Source organism: Boleophthalmus pectinirostris, unplaced genomic scaffold (assembly GCF_026225935.1).
Source record: "Boleophthalmus pectinirostris isolate CB_2022bp ecotype Guang Dong unplaced genomic scaffold, ASM2622593v1 HiC_scaffold_6, whole genome shotgun sequence".
In the NCBI taxonomy this organism is placed as follows: Eukaryota; Metazoa; Chordata; class Actinopteri; order Gobiiformes; family Gobiidae; genus Boleophthalmus; species Boleophthalmus pectinirostris.
Window position 1 is genome coordinate 12413887 of NW_026571447.1, and position 18884 is coordinate 12432770.

Genomic DNA, 18884 nt, shown 5'->3' on the forward strand with positions numbered 1-18884 from the left:
TGATAATTCATACACTCAAAGCTCCAAATATCAGCCCTATCTCTAGTTCTAATAGATTAGAGCATTTGGTCATCCTGCTCGGTAAATATGCTGGAGATTTCTCTGTAATCGCCCACACCTTTTGTATGCAGTCACCACTTTCAACAAAATGCCAGATACACGATTCATAATTAGTAGTCTAGGTTGGTTCTTGTTTTCCTTGAATAAAAGATGTATTTAAAGTCTGAAGTCAGCGCTGTTTTATCGCATTGATCTAAGCGGCCATTTGTCAATTTTTCCCTTCGCACAACCCAATCGTTTTTCATCTTAATCTCATCTGCAGTATTTCATAAGCGTGTGGTTGCCAAAGCCTTACAATGCACCTTTAAGTTTTAAGAGACCTACTTTTCAGTTTGTTGGATTTGCATTGTAAGCGATCTCCAGGTACATTAATCTATACGGTTTGGCTCTTTGAAGATGTGTTTGAATTATATCTTTGGCTATTACAAAGCTCTGACACAGTAGAATAGTATGAGAGGATATTATAAATCTGTCTTTCTCACATGTCTCACATTGTCTCTTCCCATAGTCGAGCAGTTTGAGCGTGCTCCCTGCCTGTTTCCCATTTCCTTCTGACATTTTCCTGATGACGTTCGTAAATCTCTGCCCCCCTCCTTGGTTTCATCATGCTTCTTGATTAGTTTTGTAGACAGCTTCGAGTAACGGACCTCATGTTCTAACATTTACCCAATCAGGTATTTTTTTACACACTTTCTTTTCGTGTGTGTGTGTGTTTTTTTTTTAAGCTGCTGGAACACTGGGGCAGACTGGCATTATGAAAGATGGAGTAAGTTTCAAATGATTTCTGAGACATTTCCCAGTTTCATTCTCTGAGGTAGAGCGCAGAGCCAAGACTGAGCAGGCTATTTTTGTTCATATAAAGTGACTACCTGTGTGAGCGCCTGAAGATTCACCGATGCTACTTTTTTCTAATCGTTTTTTGGGAGCTTGCTGCTGCTTGTTAAACGGCCCTTATTACGCGATTTTCTGATCTATGCTATAATGCTGTTTCCTCTTCACAAACGTACTTGGAGTTTGAGTTTAAAACACAAACCTTGCGTATTTAGATTGAGGTCTTCTCTCCAACAGAAAACACTTGTGATGTCACGCGGTAATACAGGAAGTGCTCTGTGTTTTTAAACTCCATACAACTTCACTAGAATCATTTGAATGATTTCAGACCTGGAACTGCCAATCGCTACTGAACTAAAGGATATTAATTGCTAACACATAACATATTCAGACCACTGTGTTATCTGTAATAGAATTTAAGAAATTTATCCTCCACGTACATCTTCTTCATAGTCTCAACACAACTGCTTTATAAACCTCCTCCTTTAGAAGCAGAGTCAAAGGGGCTTGAACACTCAAAGATCACACTATGTTCACTTTTGAAATCATATTATGTTGGCTTTTCAAGTTCCCCCTGGGCCCGTATTATTGATGGTAAATACAATTTCAGTCCAATGAGGTTGTCCAGTGTTTGGTCTTCTGATATTTTATGTTATTCGGTTCTTTTTTTGGACCAATAGTTTGTTTTCATACCTGACCGTTTCGACTGCTCACTAGAACAGCAACATCATGTGGCTACTCTGAGGAAGATCACTAGTGAGCAGTCGAAACGGTCAGGTATGAAAACAAATTATTAAAAAGAACCTAATAACATAAAATATCAGAAGACCAAACACTGGACAACCTCACTGGACTGAAGTTTATTTACCATCAATAATACAGGCCCAGGGGGAACTTCTATTGGTCTAAAAAAAAGAACCTAATAACATAAATAAACTTCTCCTGCTTAAGACATCCAGTTGGTCTCCAGCCTTTTACTTCCACCCTTTCTTGGACAAGCTGAAAACTTCTACAACATTACCTTTTATTGTTTTGAAAACGCGACATTCGTCAAAAACAACTCATTAACATATTCAAGAAGTCCACTCTGAGTCACTCCTCCTCTTGCTCCCTGTGCTAAGTCACTCCCCCTTCAGAGCACTAACACAACACATTCGTCATGCATTTTGCGAGTGCGCATCGCGTCAGGTTTGTGAAGTTGTAGTGCATTGTTTCGTATCCTGCTTTTGTATATTTATGGAAAATCGTTGTGCATGGGTGACGTAGGCTTGTGGGCTGAGCAGGAGCAGGCCTGAGAGAGATCGCTAGATTACTCAAACTTGCATGGATGAGGCATAAAATCACTTCAGGCCCGTTTTTGATGAAGGAAGGTTATAACATTATAGAAAACTCCAAAATGTCCCTCTTTAAAGGTGCATTTTGTAACTTTTCTGGTGGAGGTTCCATCAAATGCTTTTCTCTTCAATCTTTAATCTTTAAGGCCAGGTTACAGGTCAGATCTGTGGAGAGATGACTCTGCTCACAGTCAGAATGCCTGTTTTTCTAGGTATAAATACTAATAAATGGAAGGTAGAGCTGTTTAATGTCATACTGTGGAACATTCCAGGCAGAGCAATGACATATCCACAGAAACAAGCAGGTGAAGGACCCCCACCCAAAAAGTTGCACAGTGCACCTCTAAGGAAAACCAATTTATGTTTCCTAATTACATTATTAAAGTGTTTTTGTATTTCATCTGCCACCATCTTTCCTGATGCAAAAAAATGACCCATTGCATTCTTTGCGTCAGATAAACCACAGCAGCCACATCTGTAATTTTCTCAACACAATTTCATTTCTGAGTCCTATGTCCTGTACACTATGTGCCGTCCATAGTAATGAGTTTTTAGAGTGAGGGGACTTGAAGCTTGTCAGAGGTAATCACATTCACGTTGTGTATTTCTCAGAGCCTTATTTGAACAAGGTCTTGTGTTGTATCAGTAATGGCAACGTACAGTGAGAATAATACAGGCTTGTTTTTCAGAAGGCTGGCTGCTCTCACTGAATGCTCCGATTGCCTCATATACCTCTTGTTATGTAGATTTCGTATGATTACAGTTTTGCATATGAAACAAGCGCGTGTAATTAAATGAATCGTGTTGATTGAAAGGCGAACTGTATTGTTGCTTATTTCTGATCTACGTTTCAATGTTGTTCCCTCATCACAAACATACCTGGAGCTGCGTTTTGTTTCATTCACACATGTTTAACACACAAATCTGAATGTAGATTTCGGGTAAGTTCTTCTCTCAAATGGAAAACACTTTATAACCAGCTTGTGATCATCGTCATGTGGTAATACTGTGTTTTTAAGATAAGATTAGAAGCAATCAATGGTCAATAAGATCTGCCGATATTTTTGAGACAATATATAGGGATGATTTTGATCATTTTCCACAAATTTGGTTATTTAAATTTAGTACAAACTCACCGACAACTCTTTTTTAAACATTTATTTATTATTATTATTTTTTTAAACCACAAACTAAGGCTGTGCAATTAATCCAATTTTGATCACAATTTCAATTTGTGTGTCAAACGATCTCCAGACTCGTATAATCAAGTTGAAACAATTTGATATTTTTTATATAAAAAGTATATATGTGTGTATTTTAAAATATAGAGATTATAAAACAGCTGGATACATAGTTTATTTTAGATACTTCATTCATAAAAAACATAAATGTATGTGTCATTCATTTTATGTTTTATACATAGCTCAAAACTGCTCTAATGTACATATTTGTAGCCTGTATTTATTTTTAGTTTGAAAGTTTTGCGTAAATTATCAATAAGTGTGTTTTGTTTTGTTTTTGAGAGAGAAAAATGCATGAGAAATAATCATTTGAATCATCGTGGTTTCAATATTGACCAAAATAATCGTGATAATTTTTTTTTTTTTTCATCATGTAATCAAGCAACCTTACCACATACCTTAAAGAGCGCTGTGTATCACATTTAGTGCAGTTATTCTTCGTATCGAAGTGTTAAAATAAAGCTTTGTGTGTATTTTTAGGCTGCAGTTTGACCAAAATAAAATACCGGCATGAGTTGGAGATTTAAGGCCAAAAAATTCCAAATAACGGCCCTATCTTCACTGTGTTTTTAAGATTCACTAGAATAATTTTGTTAGTTTCAGATCTGGAATGCCAATCTTTACTGAACTAAAGGTAAAAGTAACTTGAAAACTGCCACTCTATGACATCACAAGGTGGAACTGAGCATTTTGAGATTTGGAGATGTACACAGACTAATAATAAATGATTACTCAAACACATGTGAATGAAACAAAACACAACTCTGGGTATGTTTTTGATGATTAAACAACATTATAACATGGCTTAAACTTCACAAGAATCAATTTTTGTGCAGTATAGGACCTTTAAGTAATTGTGTACGCTTGTTATCGCATTAGCTGATCTTATTTCTGAACGATATCTGTGTACTATTTTGTCTCAGATGAATACAACCAACAGTACAACTTGTGCTTGTTTTTTTCTGTAAATTGATTTAAAGTTTACGTGCACAGAGCAGGTGCTGTAGGACCGATTCATTTAATGGTGTTTACAAGCTAACAAAAGTCAAACGCAACTAGAGCATTGCCGGAATCCATCTGTTTGGGTTTATGTTTGTATTTTCTGAATTTATTTAGATAAAATAAACTAAGTTCCCTTTAGATGCTGCCAAGCTAATTGTGTGTGCTATGCGTGCGTCGCTGCAGGCACAGATACCGCGATTGGAGAGAAGAAGAAGAGGAGTTCTTGCTCTCTGTTTCCTATTTTAACACATCAAAGACACCTCACTCGTGCTCATGGAGTTGGGAGGTCAACAGGAGCTTTCCCCAAACTCTTTTTCTGGCACTGTCTTATCAGTTATCCCTCACGCTTTACAAATCTTTAAAGGTGAACTGCGCGACCTTCCTACCTACTTGTTTCCATTGAGATGTTATTGCTTTGCCTAGAACATTCCATGGTATGACATTAAACGTATCCATATAAACACTCTTTATCGATCCACAAGGGAAATTACTTGGACACAGCCGCTCACTTCACAGTATATTATAATACTTACGGGTGTTTCTATTGCTCAAAAACACAATAATTCCTTCTGTGAATAGCGGCGACTCTCCACTATGGGTGTGCAAAAATATTAAAATATCGATATATCTTATTGTTTAATGTGATGAAACAGTATCGATATCGTGGGCTGCTGTGTCGATATGTCACCAAGTATTTTTGGTATATTTTACTAAATTATTTGTTACAGTTTTGCTGCTCGTTCAGTGAAAAGAAACTAATTTATTCGACGCATTTGACATTTTCATTGTTTTGATGATTAAAATGTTTGTGTTTCATATGAACTTTGCACAAGAAGTGGTTTAACAAAGACTTTTAGTATCACAGCCATGATTTAGTAATTATTTTTTACTGAACCATATCAAATCGATTTGAAAAATATCATATCGAACCGAAAGTGCTCTGTATCGTGGCCTGTGTATCGAGGTATGTATCGTATCGGCAACTTCTTAATGACACCCTGCCCTACTCTCCACAGATCTGAACTGTAATTTAGTTTAACGCTGTAACCTGCTTGTCTCCCTCGTGACAGAAAGGTTTAATCTATACTGTGGAACTTTCTAGACAAAGCAATAACATTTCCAAAGAGACAAGCAAGTGCCGGACCTTTCACTAGAACTGTTACGCCGGGCACCTTTAATTCAGGGAGGCGATTGCTAGTTGAATGTCAATTGTATTAGGCGGCGAGCTTTTTGCATGTGTGTCTTTAATCAGTTTCAGATCAATACTCTATCTGTGCCAATGCCTTGAGGTATTGCCAGTTTAATTAGAGCTGGGCTGGACAGATGTTGGCGGTGGAGTTCCTCTGACTCTGTGTGTGTCTGTGTTGCTGTGTGTGTGTCTGTGTGTGTGTGTGTGTGTGTGTGTGTGTGTGTGTAGTCTGTGTCTGACCCTGTGTCTCTGTTGTTGTGCTGCAGATGATGAAGTTTGCCTGGGACAACTACAAGCGCTACGCCTGGGGAAAGAACGAGCTCCGACCTTTGACCAGGAACGGACATATTGGCAACATGTTTGGTGAGTAATTAACATTTAAAAGAAGCACCTTCCTTTTTTTTTTGTGTGGTTGGTCTGTCAGTAAACAGAAACATTATTTGAATATGGTAGAAGGATGTAGGGATGCACCAGTACAGGTTTTTCAGTCTGTTTTTAAGCATTTGCCTATAGCTGATATTATAGGATGGTCTTTTTTTTCTCTCAAAATACACTTAATCCATCCATCCATTTTCTTCTGCTTACGGTCCGATACAGCGACTGCATCACTGCCAATCCGCCTGTCAATCTTACCCTCCATCCTCCCCTCACTCGTGAACAAGACCCCGAGATACTTGAACTCCTCCACTTGAGGCATACACACAAATACACTTAACTTTTTACAAAATTGATCTGATTGTGTTATGTAACTGTTATGTATTCTGCAAGTAACTGAACAGATTTGTGTGAATAAAAGTCCAAATATCTTGAGATAGACTGAGGCTTAGACTTAGACAGACTTTTTTGATCCACAAGGGAAATTACTTGGACACAGTAGCTCAGACATCACAATATATTATAATAAAAGAGAAGAAAAATAAGGAGAAATGCTATAATTAATAAGTAGCAGACATAGCAAGAGACTGGTGCTGAATAAGGCATGATTATATAAATATAAAAGGTTGCTGGATTTGCTTAAAAAATATGGAAAGCTTTTGCATGCAATAAATTTATGTTTAGGCTTTGACACTTAGTTTGATCCCCTCTGCATGTATTTTTCTCAGAACATGAACATCACTTTTTGATGTTGATGAAATTTGATCAAATCATATTTATCTTATGTTACCTTATCATGAAAATTTGCCTTTTTTATTTTGTATGTGTGATTTAATTCTGTGTACACAATTCTTTTAACATGCAACATCAAATGTCCTTAAAGGGTTTTAATGTGAAAGAATCCAAAAACAGTCTTTGAGTTTTCCATAGTTCTGTATTGTCTTAAACAGAATCAAGCACCCAGAGAGCACAGGTACAATGACACTGAGACTAGACAAAATGTATTGATACACAAGGGAAATGATTTGGATACAGTCGCTCACAGCACATTATACTAACAAATAGAACTGCTATAATTAATAAGTAGCAGAAATAGCAAGAGGCTGGTGTCAAATAAGGCATAATTATATAAATGTATATGTACAAGTGCAAATAAAATGTAGAAATATACAGTATATCTCAGTTATATACAAGAGGTCGTAAGGAAATACAGTGCAAAAATGATCTGATGATTGACAAGACATAGGGTTATCTGTTACATAAGGGTGAGTTGTTGTACAGTTTTAGGGAATATGGTTTGAATGTAGTCCTGTATCTTTCACTGATCATCACATCAGTCACTAAGACTCCAACCAGGATATCGACTGAACCGATATCATGGAGCTGATACTCGATACTGCCATTTTTCCTGGATCAGCACCAATATCTGATACCAGAATGAGTATCTCTGCATCCCTAGAAGAAACCATACACATTTTTTAACATGATAGGTATAGCGAAATAGGACACAATCAGAATTTTAATGTTTAGTACCAATTCAGGATTTTCAAGTTAGAACATTATTACTTTTTTGTGGAAATGAAGTTAATAGCTATTTTTCTTCTACATCCAGTGAGCAGATTATTTCGGTGCCAGTGGCCTGAGGCGTGATGTCTTTTTGTCCATGGAGTGTCCATAATGGGAGTGCGTGACCAATCAAACTGATGCTTTTGTCTCCAGGGGCATCCAGCCTCCAGACGCTCACTGACATTTACTGGTTAATACTTTTGACAGAGACAGTGCTCTACACAGCCCAAAATAATCAAACAGGTGGTCGATAGTGTTAGGGAGTAAAGGCCTGTCACAATTATTACTATATTGATGGATTGTTCTGTAAATGTTAAATGGAACTACAATTTTGAGAGTCAGTATTTATTCTGTGTACTGTTCCTTGTACTAGTGGGGAACATATGTTTTATTTGTTCACAAAAAACTCAAACATTTTTCTTTCTTTTTTTTAATATACTTTATTTACAGGGCCACTATGTAACTTTTTGGTTGAGGGTTTGTCACGGATATGTCATTGGTCTGCCTGGAATGTTCCACAGTATGACATTAAACAGCTCTACCTTGCATTTATTAAATTACTGGTGGCTTTATAGCTCAAAAATACCTACAAAAACAGGAAATCTGACTGTTTGCGGGGTTGCCTCTCCACAGATCTGACCTGTAACTTGGTCTGGTTTGGTTTCCATGAAGATAGAAAGGTTTAACCCCCATACTGTGAAAGATGGTTTAATGCCTCACTGCAGTGTTTCCCAAACTTTTTTTTCTGGGGACCCATATTTTAAAAGCAGCAAATCTTCACGGCCCAAGTCAATAAACATTATTCATGAATCACAAAATAAAATGTGTGACCATTATTGAACATTAATGAGGATATTTTTTGTTCACTAAGTGATCGTGTCTCTCTAAACATTTAGTATTGCTCATGTTTTAAACATGAAAAACAGTAATTGGTGTTTTCCACAAAAACTGGTTAGACTTGGCAGTGCTGCCGAAAAAGTGAGGAGCAGGGAGAGGTGAGCAGAAATTCTGTGCACAGACAAAAAGTGAGAAGCGGGGAGGGGTGTGTGGAGATGTATGTATATATGTATATTGCAGACCTACATGCAGATCGTAACAAGGCGACCCAAAAAAATCTCTTCAGTCTTTGGGAAACAATGCTTTACTGGACAAAGCAATAACATCTCCATGAATAAAAGTATTTGACAGACCATCCACCCAAAAAGTTCCTGAATGCACCTTTAAAGATTGTCAGTTTTATACGTACATATATAAACAAAAACCCAGAGTCAGAAATGTTCAGGCAGCAAGTGGGGAACATTAGATAAGATTTTAGCTTTAGAGGGTTTAATAAATAAATACTATGATTATTATAGATACAAATGAACTACTAAAGTGGTTTATATAGATTTTCTATTTATTCCAGTTCATGTTACTTAAACATATTGTACATTTAGAATATGTTTTCATCAGCGCTTTGGGGCACTTTCATATTTCCTATTGATTTTATGTCCGTATTAGTTATTTGTGTGACTTGTATGTAAGGAAGCCAACTCCAGCTGCAAACCGATTCTACCTGTGAATATACGTTTAAATAAAGTTACCTTAACCTGAATATTTTTGGGGGATAATCTTGCTTTAGGGTTATTATTAAATGAATGAATAAATTATATCACACTTCAAAAATTGTTATGACAAACCTATTTGTGAGCTATTTTAAAGGTTGGCATTTTTTTGATAAATACCTGATAAGAAATTGTTTAGGATAATTAGTTTGTGTTTTACATTTTCCTTGATTGCCAACAGTATCACTCAATTCCTTTACCAGATATTCCAAACTAAGAAACAAAACCGTCCCTTTTGTTTAAATACCTGCCTACTGTGATTGTCCCATCAAGGAATACCCCCAACAGACTCGACTCGTAACATTTTCTTTAGGTTGAATTTAATTTGCATGAGATTTCTTGCCTGGGTGGAGCGGACTTACACCTGCCTGCTCCGACACTCTTTAATTGGAGACACGTCCCGATTGTCATGGAGCCCTCTGCAGTGGAGCATAGCAGTCACCTCTCCCACAGAGCCACAGGGAAATCCCACCAAATCTCTTTATAACACACACATCAGCTGCTAATAAGACCGGTCTCCTGCACCTCCGCCACATCTACAGGGAGGACGCATGATTAAAGTGGTGATGTAACCTGTTTTTATTCGCTTCCTCTGTTATTTAGACGCTATTTATTTGCTTTATTTAGCCCCTCCCACTTTTGTCTCGAAACGTTCCTAAGCCGCTCTTTCTTGTGGTTGCAACTACCCAGCTCTTATTAGCCACATCAGAAGTTAAGAAGGGCTGGGTGTTATTAAGATGTTGCCGATACGATACGGCTTTTGATACAGTGCACTTTCGATTCTGTACGATCAGTGGTGTAGTGGGGATTTTTTAAGTGGGGGTACGCGATTCGTGATGTCATCGATAACGTGCCCCCCATCCACCTCCAAAAGCCATACACTCAACTTTTTAAAAAATAAACAAACGAACTAACTTTCAGTACAAACATAAAGGTGCCAGCCCAGTAAAAATCAGTAATATTTGATGGTTTTTTTACTCATAATGATGCAGAATCATGTTATTAACATTAACATAAATCATAGGCTAAAACACATGTGCCCAGAACTGAACCTGGACTGAACTAGGACTGAACCAGGACTAACCCAGAATTGAACCAGGACTGAATCAGGACTGAACCAGGACTAAAACAGGACTAAAACAGGACTAAAACAGGACTGAAACAGGACTGAACCAGGACTGAAAAAGGACTGAACCAGGACTAAACCAGGACTGAAACAGGATTAAAACAGGACTGAAACAGGACTAATCTTGGACCTGAGAGAGAGAGAGAACCTCGAGCCCATGGAGCAGGGTGTCCACAAAGCACGATCGGGCGACGGCTGTGCTTAGCCCGTGGGGGCGGAGCTCTGTGCCCCGTTCTTTCGCCTGTGGTCACCCGACAGTCTAAGCAGGCGCACCTCCAGGCCCATCCCGACACTCCTGGTTCAGTCCTGGTCCCCTCAGGTCACTATAGGACAGGCAGGTTGTTTACACCATTGCCAATAGCTTTGGTTTGACATTTAAATTTTAGGCTATTTTATATAATTTTTTTATATCTCACATTGGCAGACTTGGGTGAATGTCTCATTTTACTCATCAGATTTTTCACAAAATAATTTAGTAAAAATTGACACAAAAATATATGGAAACATCTAGATACTGTATCATCAAATTAAACAATACGATATATCAGTATTTCAGTATTTGGTAACACTTAATTTTAGGCTTCACTTATTAACATCTACATACCTGTTTTGCATTAAGTGGTTAATTTGGTGTTAATATTTCTTGAAGGTGCATTATGTAACTTTTTGTTTGGGGTCTTCACCTTCTTGTTTATCATTAAACAGATCATTAATCTGTACATTTATTCAGTTACAGGTGGCTTTATTGCTCAAAATACCCAGAAAAACAGACATTCTGACGGTGACTTGGTCTGATTTAGTTTCCGTGATGATAGAAAGGTTTAAAGCCTGACTGTGAAACATGTAAATATGCAAACTAGCAGCTGGTTACATTTTAACACATGTACCCTAAAATAAAGTATTACCCAGTATTTTTGCACACCCCTAATCTCCAGGGAGTTTGGATTATGGATTAAGACAGCGATGTAACCTGTTGTTATTTCCTTCCTGTGTTATTTGGACACTTATTCTATAGCGGAGAAGACTTGTACTGAGCGCTCCTTATAGCCTGTGATCATGAGCTGTTCACTTCAGAGCGTCAGTGTCTTACAGAGGCTACTGTGAGCTTTTGTGTAAATCCAGATCTGAAGAAGGCTGGGTTTTCTTCAAAGTCTTTCTCACAGTTACAGTCTGACATGTTCGTCTGTTCAGGTGAAATTTATCCTGACTTGTTCTTCAGTTGTTCAATCTTTCAGGTCATTTATAGCAACAAATGACCTAAATGCAGTATGTTGTTGATGTTTGGTGATCTAATTGCAGAGTTTCTGATAAGAATCGCAATTTTGTTTTAATAGGGTTCTGTTCAAAGTTCACAATTTAAACGCATTTAGGAAAATTGACAAAAGACTGAAATATGAACTGACCAACTAATACAAGAATCACATTTTATAACAGATTTGTACAGGCCTAAAGTACAGGTTAGCAGTTTTTATGCAGAATTGTTTTTAGTTGTTTTTGGAGGAAATTATGGTAGTAATTTGCTAAATGCATCCACTGAAATTGCAATTTTGATTTGATTGTGATGAATCTTGCAGCCCTATTGTTCTAAAAAATACATTATTTTAAGATCATAGTAGACCATGTACCCAAACATTGTATATAAGGTAAGATACGGCACATTGCACCCGTTTTTCACGCTTCTGGGGTGACCTGTGCGCATCCCAGGGCATAGACTGTATAAAGAAGTGGACAAGGGAGTATGACGTCATCCATTGCATAGCTTGTTGAGACTAGCAGTTATATGGGCGAATTTGGTTCGTATTGATTGAGTTCCATATTTGGGATTCCAGCCTTGAGTATCATAGCAACCAAAGTATCAATCTGGCAGAGACGACCTTCGGAAAAAAAGGTGCCTGATTTGTCTGCTATTAAAGTTAATATCTTGATTTATGAACAAAATAGTGAAATAAAGATACCAAGATCATAAAGAGCGGGTTAATGTGAACATTCAGGCTACGTTTATATGATGACGGTCTGAACAGAAGACCCTCGGGAGGTGTTCCGGGCATTTCCCACTGGGAGGAGGCCCCGAGGAAGACCCTGGACATGCTGGAGGGACTATGTCTCTCGGCTGGCCTGGGAACGCCTTGGGGTCCCCCTGGAGGAGCTGGAGGACGTGTCTGGGGTGAAGGAAATCTGGGAGTCCCTGCTTAGACTGCCGGCCCCGGATAAGCGGAAGAAAATGGATGGATGAATGAACAGAAGACGCAAAAGTGGTGTCACGTCTTCACTTTTTATTCTGCGTTTAGATGAGCGTTTGCAGGAAGAAAAGTGTATGGAGGTTGCAAAACTGTGTGGAAGTCGATTGGGTATGAAGGCCATCCGACATGTTTGTTTCTGTGTACTGTATGTATGTGACGTAAATGTGTACACGACATGAGCAGATCTGACCAGAGTTTTGCGTCTTGGGCAGTGTAGACAAAAACGCTTCAGCGGAGCGTATTCAACTTTTCCACTCTGGAGGTTGGTTTCAGATTTTTGCATTTTTAAGCCCCAAAACGCCATCATCATCTAAACGAAAGGCACTTCCAATAAAATATTTTGTCGTTTTAACCCGCAAGAATTGTGTAAACAGGCCCTTAAAGCCCAAAATGAGGAGTCTGTCAGCAGAGGTTACAGAGAGTGACAACAGTTTCTCAATACAAAGTGAACTGGAGCCAGAGTCAGTGGAACCCATGCTCACTTCCTATTTGAAACGCGGCAGCTAGTCTAGGCTTCCGTTATTCTTTTTAAACCTTATTTTATGAAGTTACCTCTTTAACATAATAAACGCCTTATTTATTCTGCTGATCGAGGGACATCATTAGAAGCAGACAGCGGCCAAGGACACCTGGGCTAATAGCTTGTTCCACTGTCAGTAATAATATAGGAGGTATGGCAGCGACCATGATGAAGCATAGTAGTGATTTGTTTGTGTAAGGCTTTATTAAGTAGCGTCTCTAGCTGGAGGACAAAGGGGAGTCTAAGCATAGAAAATACTGAAGATAACTCTGCAAATGAGACTGGACAGTTTGTCAGCAAGCATTTAAGAAAAACACATGCAAAGAGGGAGAAGAAATAACAAGTAGATTATCAAAGGTGCATTGTGTATCGTTTCTGGTACAGAGTCCGCCACCTGCTTGTTTCTATGGAGATGTCATTGCTCTGCTTAGAATGTTCCACACTATGACATTAAACAGCTTTTTCTTACATTTACTCAAATACAAGTGGTTTTATAACTCAAAAATAGCTACAAAAATACACATTCTGATTGTGAGCGGGGTTGCCTCTCCACAGATCTGATCTGTAACTTAGTCTGGTTTGGTCTCCATGGAGATAGAAATGCTTAATACCATACTGTGAAACATTCTAATCAAAAATCACATCTCCATGGAGTAAAGCATTTGACAGATCCTCCACCAGAAAAGTTAGACAGTGCATTTTTATCAAAAATGTTTGTTCTGGTCTGAACTTTTAGATCTTTCTTTCTTTGTAGTTTACTAAAAAGAAATATGTGTCAAACTGTCATGCCGTTTATCTGGTGCTTTATTTGCTAAAAACCTTAACCAGTATTTTTATATTTTGTGGTTTAGAGAAAAAAAAAAATATCCTGTGAAACATTCCAGACAAAGCAATAACATCTCCATGGAGAAAAGCATTTGTCGAACCCTTCAACAGGAAAGTTGCACAATGCACCTCTAATGAATCTATTCAAAATATAAAAAAGACAGTAACTGTGCGAAACTTGCAGGAGGGCTGCTTGGATGTGTAGAGATTGTGCAAATTTGTTCTTTGTCCTGTGATTTTCAATGTAGGGACCAGTCTCAAATACAAAGTAAAAAAAAAACTGAGGCACTCAAAAAATACAAAATATTTAAAGGATCCAAATTACCCTGTTTTCTCATATTTATTATAATGTTGTTTCCTCATCACAAACCTGGAGTTGTGTTTCGTTTTATTCAAATATGGTTAACACACAAAGTTCTTCTCTCAAACTGATAACACTCTGTTCCACCTTGTAATGTCATGTGGTAATACAGGAAGTGCTCCTCTGTGTTTTTAGTAATAATATCTACTGAACTTTACTGAACTAAAGGTAAAAGGATTTGTTAACTTGAAAAGTACCACTTCATGACATCACAAGGTGGAACAGAGCATTTTGAGCTTTGGAGATGTAGACAAAAGATGTAGACATAACTGTAGACAAGTAATAAAGTGTTACTTGAGGAGGTAACAACATTATAATATGACTTAAAACTGAACATGACTTAAAACTAGTGTTGTTCCAATATTATTTTGGGGGGATTAGATTGGATTTTTAAAGAAATGCAAGAATAAGTAAGATTAAGAGGACCAAAATACTGGTGAAATACCACCTTAATACTAGCCAGGTTGGCGCCAACTACTGCCTCCGCTCAATTTCATTTCTCTCCAGCGACTAGGTCAGGAATCAGAATACAATAGACAGTTTGCAAGAACCCTGGAAGTTGTAGACCGCGCACCGGCCAATTAAAGCGCCTGTCTGGGTCCCTTTTGTGGTACAGCACAACAGTAAACAAAGCGGTTGAGATGGATGTAGACGAAGCCAGACATTCTGTGTTGGCAACGATTCCCGAGATCGAAGATTTAAAGCCGGAACAAAGAGAATGTTTGGTGAATTTTATGAAGGGGAAAGACATTATTACCCTTCTTCCTACGGGATTTGGGAAAAGCTTAATATACCAGTTAGTCCCGTTAGCGGCGCATTACATACGTCACAAACAAATAGTAGTGATTGGTTAAATAAAAAAGTACCTGCCTACCGTTGAGCGAATTAATCCTAATGCTGGGAAGTCAGACAGTCTCCGCAAAGTGAAACCGGCTGTTGAATCACTCTGGTACCTAAATACCAGAGAGCTTATAAAAAACAAAAGTGAGACCTGTAAATCATTTTTGGAGCACATGGTTATGCCGAGTAAACAAAGTACGAGTTAGTGCTGTTGCCACTGTTATCCAGCTGCACTCTCACAGCTATTTTTACCAAGTTGAGCGTCCACACTAAAGGCTAAATGAAGGTATCAAAGAGGTTCCACAAATGTCTTTTTTATTATTATGAAGTCTCTGCAGAGCCTCTCCACAGTCTGTATTTAATCTGCTCTGTTCGTTAGCGGAAGCATTAAGGGTAGCGCTACGGCTCCTCATTCAGGAAAATACTAAGTGGTATCGGATCGGTGATTTGGTCTGAGTACTCGGCGATACGGATACCTGAAAAATGTGCAGTATCGGAGCTTAACAACCCTGCGTAAAGCTGATAAGAATTGTTTTTGTGTGTGTGTAATATAGGACCTTGAATGAATCTATTCAATATGTAAATAAAAACAACAACTGTGCATATATTGACCTACATTCAGAATTGCTAAAAAGTTCCACTAGTTAAATTCAACTCGTAGGCGTTGCATTATAAATCAGATTTCACAGTGTTCATTTTCTTTGCTTTTGGGGCAAAGGTCTGTGAAACTGTGCTATATATCTTTCTTATGCTAATTGCTTTTCATTATCTACATACAGCTGTGCACCATGCCTCCCACCTTAATGCAGCCACATGATATGCAAACATTATAGACGTGGGAGGAAGGAACCATTTGCCTGAGTGCTATGTACCCTATACGGGGCTGTGTTTTCTGGATGTTTATAGCACAGTACGGCTAATCCCGTACGCAAATGTCCCCGGGTCGGTTTGAAGCAGGCATTATTTTCCTCATCACATGCAGCATTATCTTCACCATGAGAAAGAAAGATGGAGAAAGGCCAGTAAATGTCACACGGTGAAGGGGGGAACAGGAAGCCAGGTATGAAATTGGATGTTGTGTTCTTTAATTTAATCCCTAGAGTAAACAGATATGTGGGGAGATTGTATCTCGTCCTCACAGAATCGTCAGAAGCTTGTCGCCGTGCCAACACTTTTCCCCCTGCTCTTTCTTTCCTCATATTTACAGTCTATCTTCAATTATTCAGTGGTAGAACGCAACGAAGTAAAAGTAGTAAAGTACTGTACTGTAAAAAGTTTAGGTATCTGTACTTTAGTTAGTAGATTTTAAACTGGATATTTTAGAGCAGAGGTGGGACCAAGTCGTCTCAAGTAGTCTCAAGTCTTTGACCTTAAGTCCGAGTCAAGTCCCAAGTCAAAGAGAAGGCAAGTCCAGATCGAGTCTTGAGTCACTGGCCCATAAGTCCAAGTCAAGTCCTAGTCATATGCTTTGAGCTTCAAGTCACTTCAAGTCTTTACAATTTATATGACTTTTAAGTTAAATTGTACTTAAAAAAAATCATGGCATATGAGCATTATTATTATTATTATTAAGAGTTGTAGAAATGCAATTGTATCCTTTTTATATGTATTGACAAAAGAGCGAATTATTACAGTCAGAACAGAAAGAATTCAGATTTAAGAGTTAAGTTAATTTGAGAGAAATGTATTTATCAACTAGTCAAAGCATCAAGTCTTTTCAATTCAGAGGGTCTCAAGTCTTTGTCTATTTTATCAAGTCAAGTCTCAAGTCCCAAAAATAGAGACTCAAATCTGACTCGAGTCCAAGTCATGACTTGCAAGTCCCCAACACTGCTTTCAAGATCAGGTATCTGTACATTCTACTCCACTACATTTTTAACTGGACTGAAAAGTTGAAATATACAGTTGTAGTCTGAGCAAAAAAAGATTGATTGTATTGTTTTAACTGAACAAAATTTAAAAAAGAAATCCTTATCAACATCTCTACATTTGAAGTGTTATTAGACCCCAAAATCTGTGTGAAATACTTTTACTTTTTACTTTAGGCACTTTAATACTTTTACTTACTTAGATTTTTTCATGTGCTGTATATTTTCTTTTTGCTCTGGGATCTGAAGTACTTAAAAGTTTAGTAACAAAATTCAGCACTTTTTTCAGCACTTTTTCCACCACTGCAATTTTTAGAATGTCATGAAAAACTCATTTTTTTTTGTCACTCATTTCAGAAAGTCAAATCCATATATTATATAGACTCATGACACAGAGTGAAGCTTTCAAACATTTATTTCTTTTGATTCTGATGATTATAGCTTATAACGAAAACCCCAAATTCAGTGTCTCAGAAAATTTGAATATTGTGAATGTTTATAATACACGTAGGTACTGACCTAGTTACAGGAAGGACTGCTTTTCTACATATTTTTGAGCTATAAAACCACCTATGATTGAATACATGTAAGGTAGAGCTGTTTGTGTCATGCAGTGGAACATTCCAGGCAGAACAATGACATATCAGGTGTCAGACCTTCAACCAAAAAGTTACAAGTGTTTATTTAAGTAGTGATTGACAGGACAACTTGTATATGGAGCATGGAATGAAAACAGTCCAGTATCTCTCACTGAGCCTGTTGGAGAATGAGCTCCTGTCCCTCTACACTCTGGTGCAGTGGGTGAGCAGCAGTGTCCATGATGGAGAGCAGTTTGTCCAGGGTCCAAGCCAAACCACAGCGAGACGGATAGAGCTGTAGCTTCTCTGGCACATTTTCACTTCTACTATCACTTACCTTGAAGTCTTTCCCTAATTAACTTCTATTTTTAACTAATTCTCCCAGCCATGACCCTTAAGCACTCAGTCTTTTAAAGGTGCCATATTGAGCGTTATTCTCGCTGTTTAAACGACTTTGGAACCATTTGTTTTGTTTCTTGTGTCTTCAAATTACACTAAAGCCTTAGTTGTAGAGATCATGTAAAAATAATAATAATAATGATAATGCATCAGTTTTATATAGCACTTTTTTGGACACTCAAAGATGCTTTATAGATCATTATTCATTCACTCCACACCTTGTGGTGGTAAACTGCTATTGTCATAGCTGCCCTGGGGCAGACTGACTGAAACGAGGCTGCCATTCTGCGCCATCAGCCCCTCTGACCACCACCATCACTAACGCAAACACCACTTTCATACTAGGCAATGTGAAGTGTCTTGCCTAAGGACACAATGACAGTTATGATGTGAATAATATTAAGTTATCAATAATCATGATTATTTAGGTCACAATTTAATCATAACAACTAAAATATAATAATTGCAAGTGACAGTTTTATGAGCAAATGTAATTCATTTTCATTCAATCAATATTACAAAAAGTACAAACTGAAATGGAGTGGAATAGGCAAGTTTATTTGTATCGCACAATTCCTACAGAAGAAATACATTAAAAGCACAATAAAAACAAATGAAAACATAAATAATCATCATAAAATAAAAAAAGAGAAAGACATTAAATGAGAGAGAATGAGAGAGAAAAGTAGAGAATGAAAACCTGTTCAGTCATACAGAGAGCTAAAGAGATGGTTTAAAGATGGTTTTGAGCCTGGATTTAAACTGTGTCAAAGTAGAGTCCTTCTCACATGTTCAGGTTTTAGTATCAGCACCAGGTTTTAGCTGCATAAAACTGAAACGCTGACTCCCCAAGTTTAGCCCTGACTCTGGGCACCAGCAGGAGGCCAGTCCCTGAGCTCCTTAGAGTGCGAGATGGTTCATACAG

General features: G+C 37.8%; 1 protein-coding gene across 1 annotated transcript in view; it reads left to right on the forward strand.

Moving 5' to 3' along the window:
- LOC110174250 (mannosyl-oligosaccharide 1,2-alpha-mannosidase IA) overlaps positions 1-18884 on the forward strand; it is a 363419-nt gene that overhangs the window by 143486 nt on the left and 201049 nt on the right. Inside the window, exon 2 of the mRNA XM_020940313.2 lies at positions 5924-6020. Coding sequence (XP_020795972.1) covers positions 5924-6020 — 97 coding nt within the window. The remainder of the gene's footprint in view (positions 1-5923; positions 6021-18884) is intronic.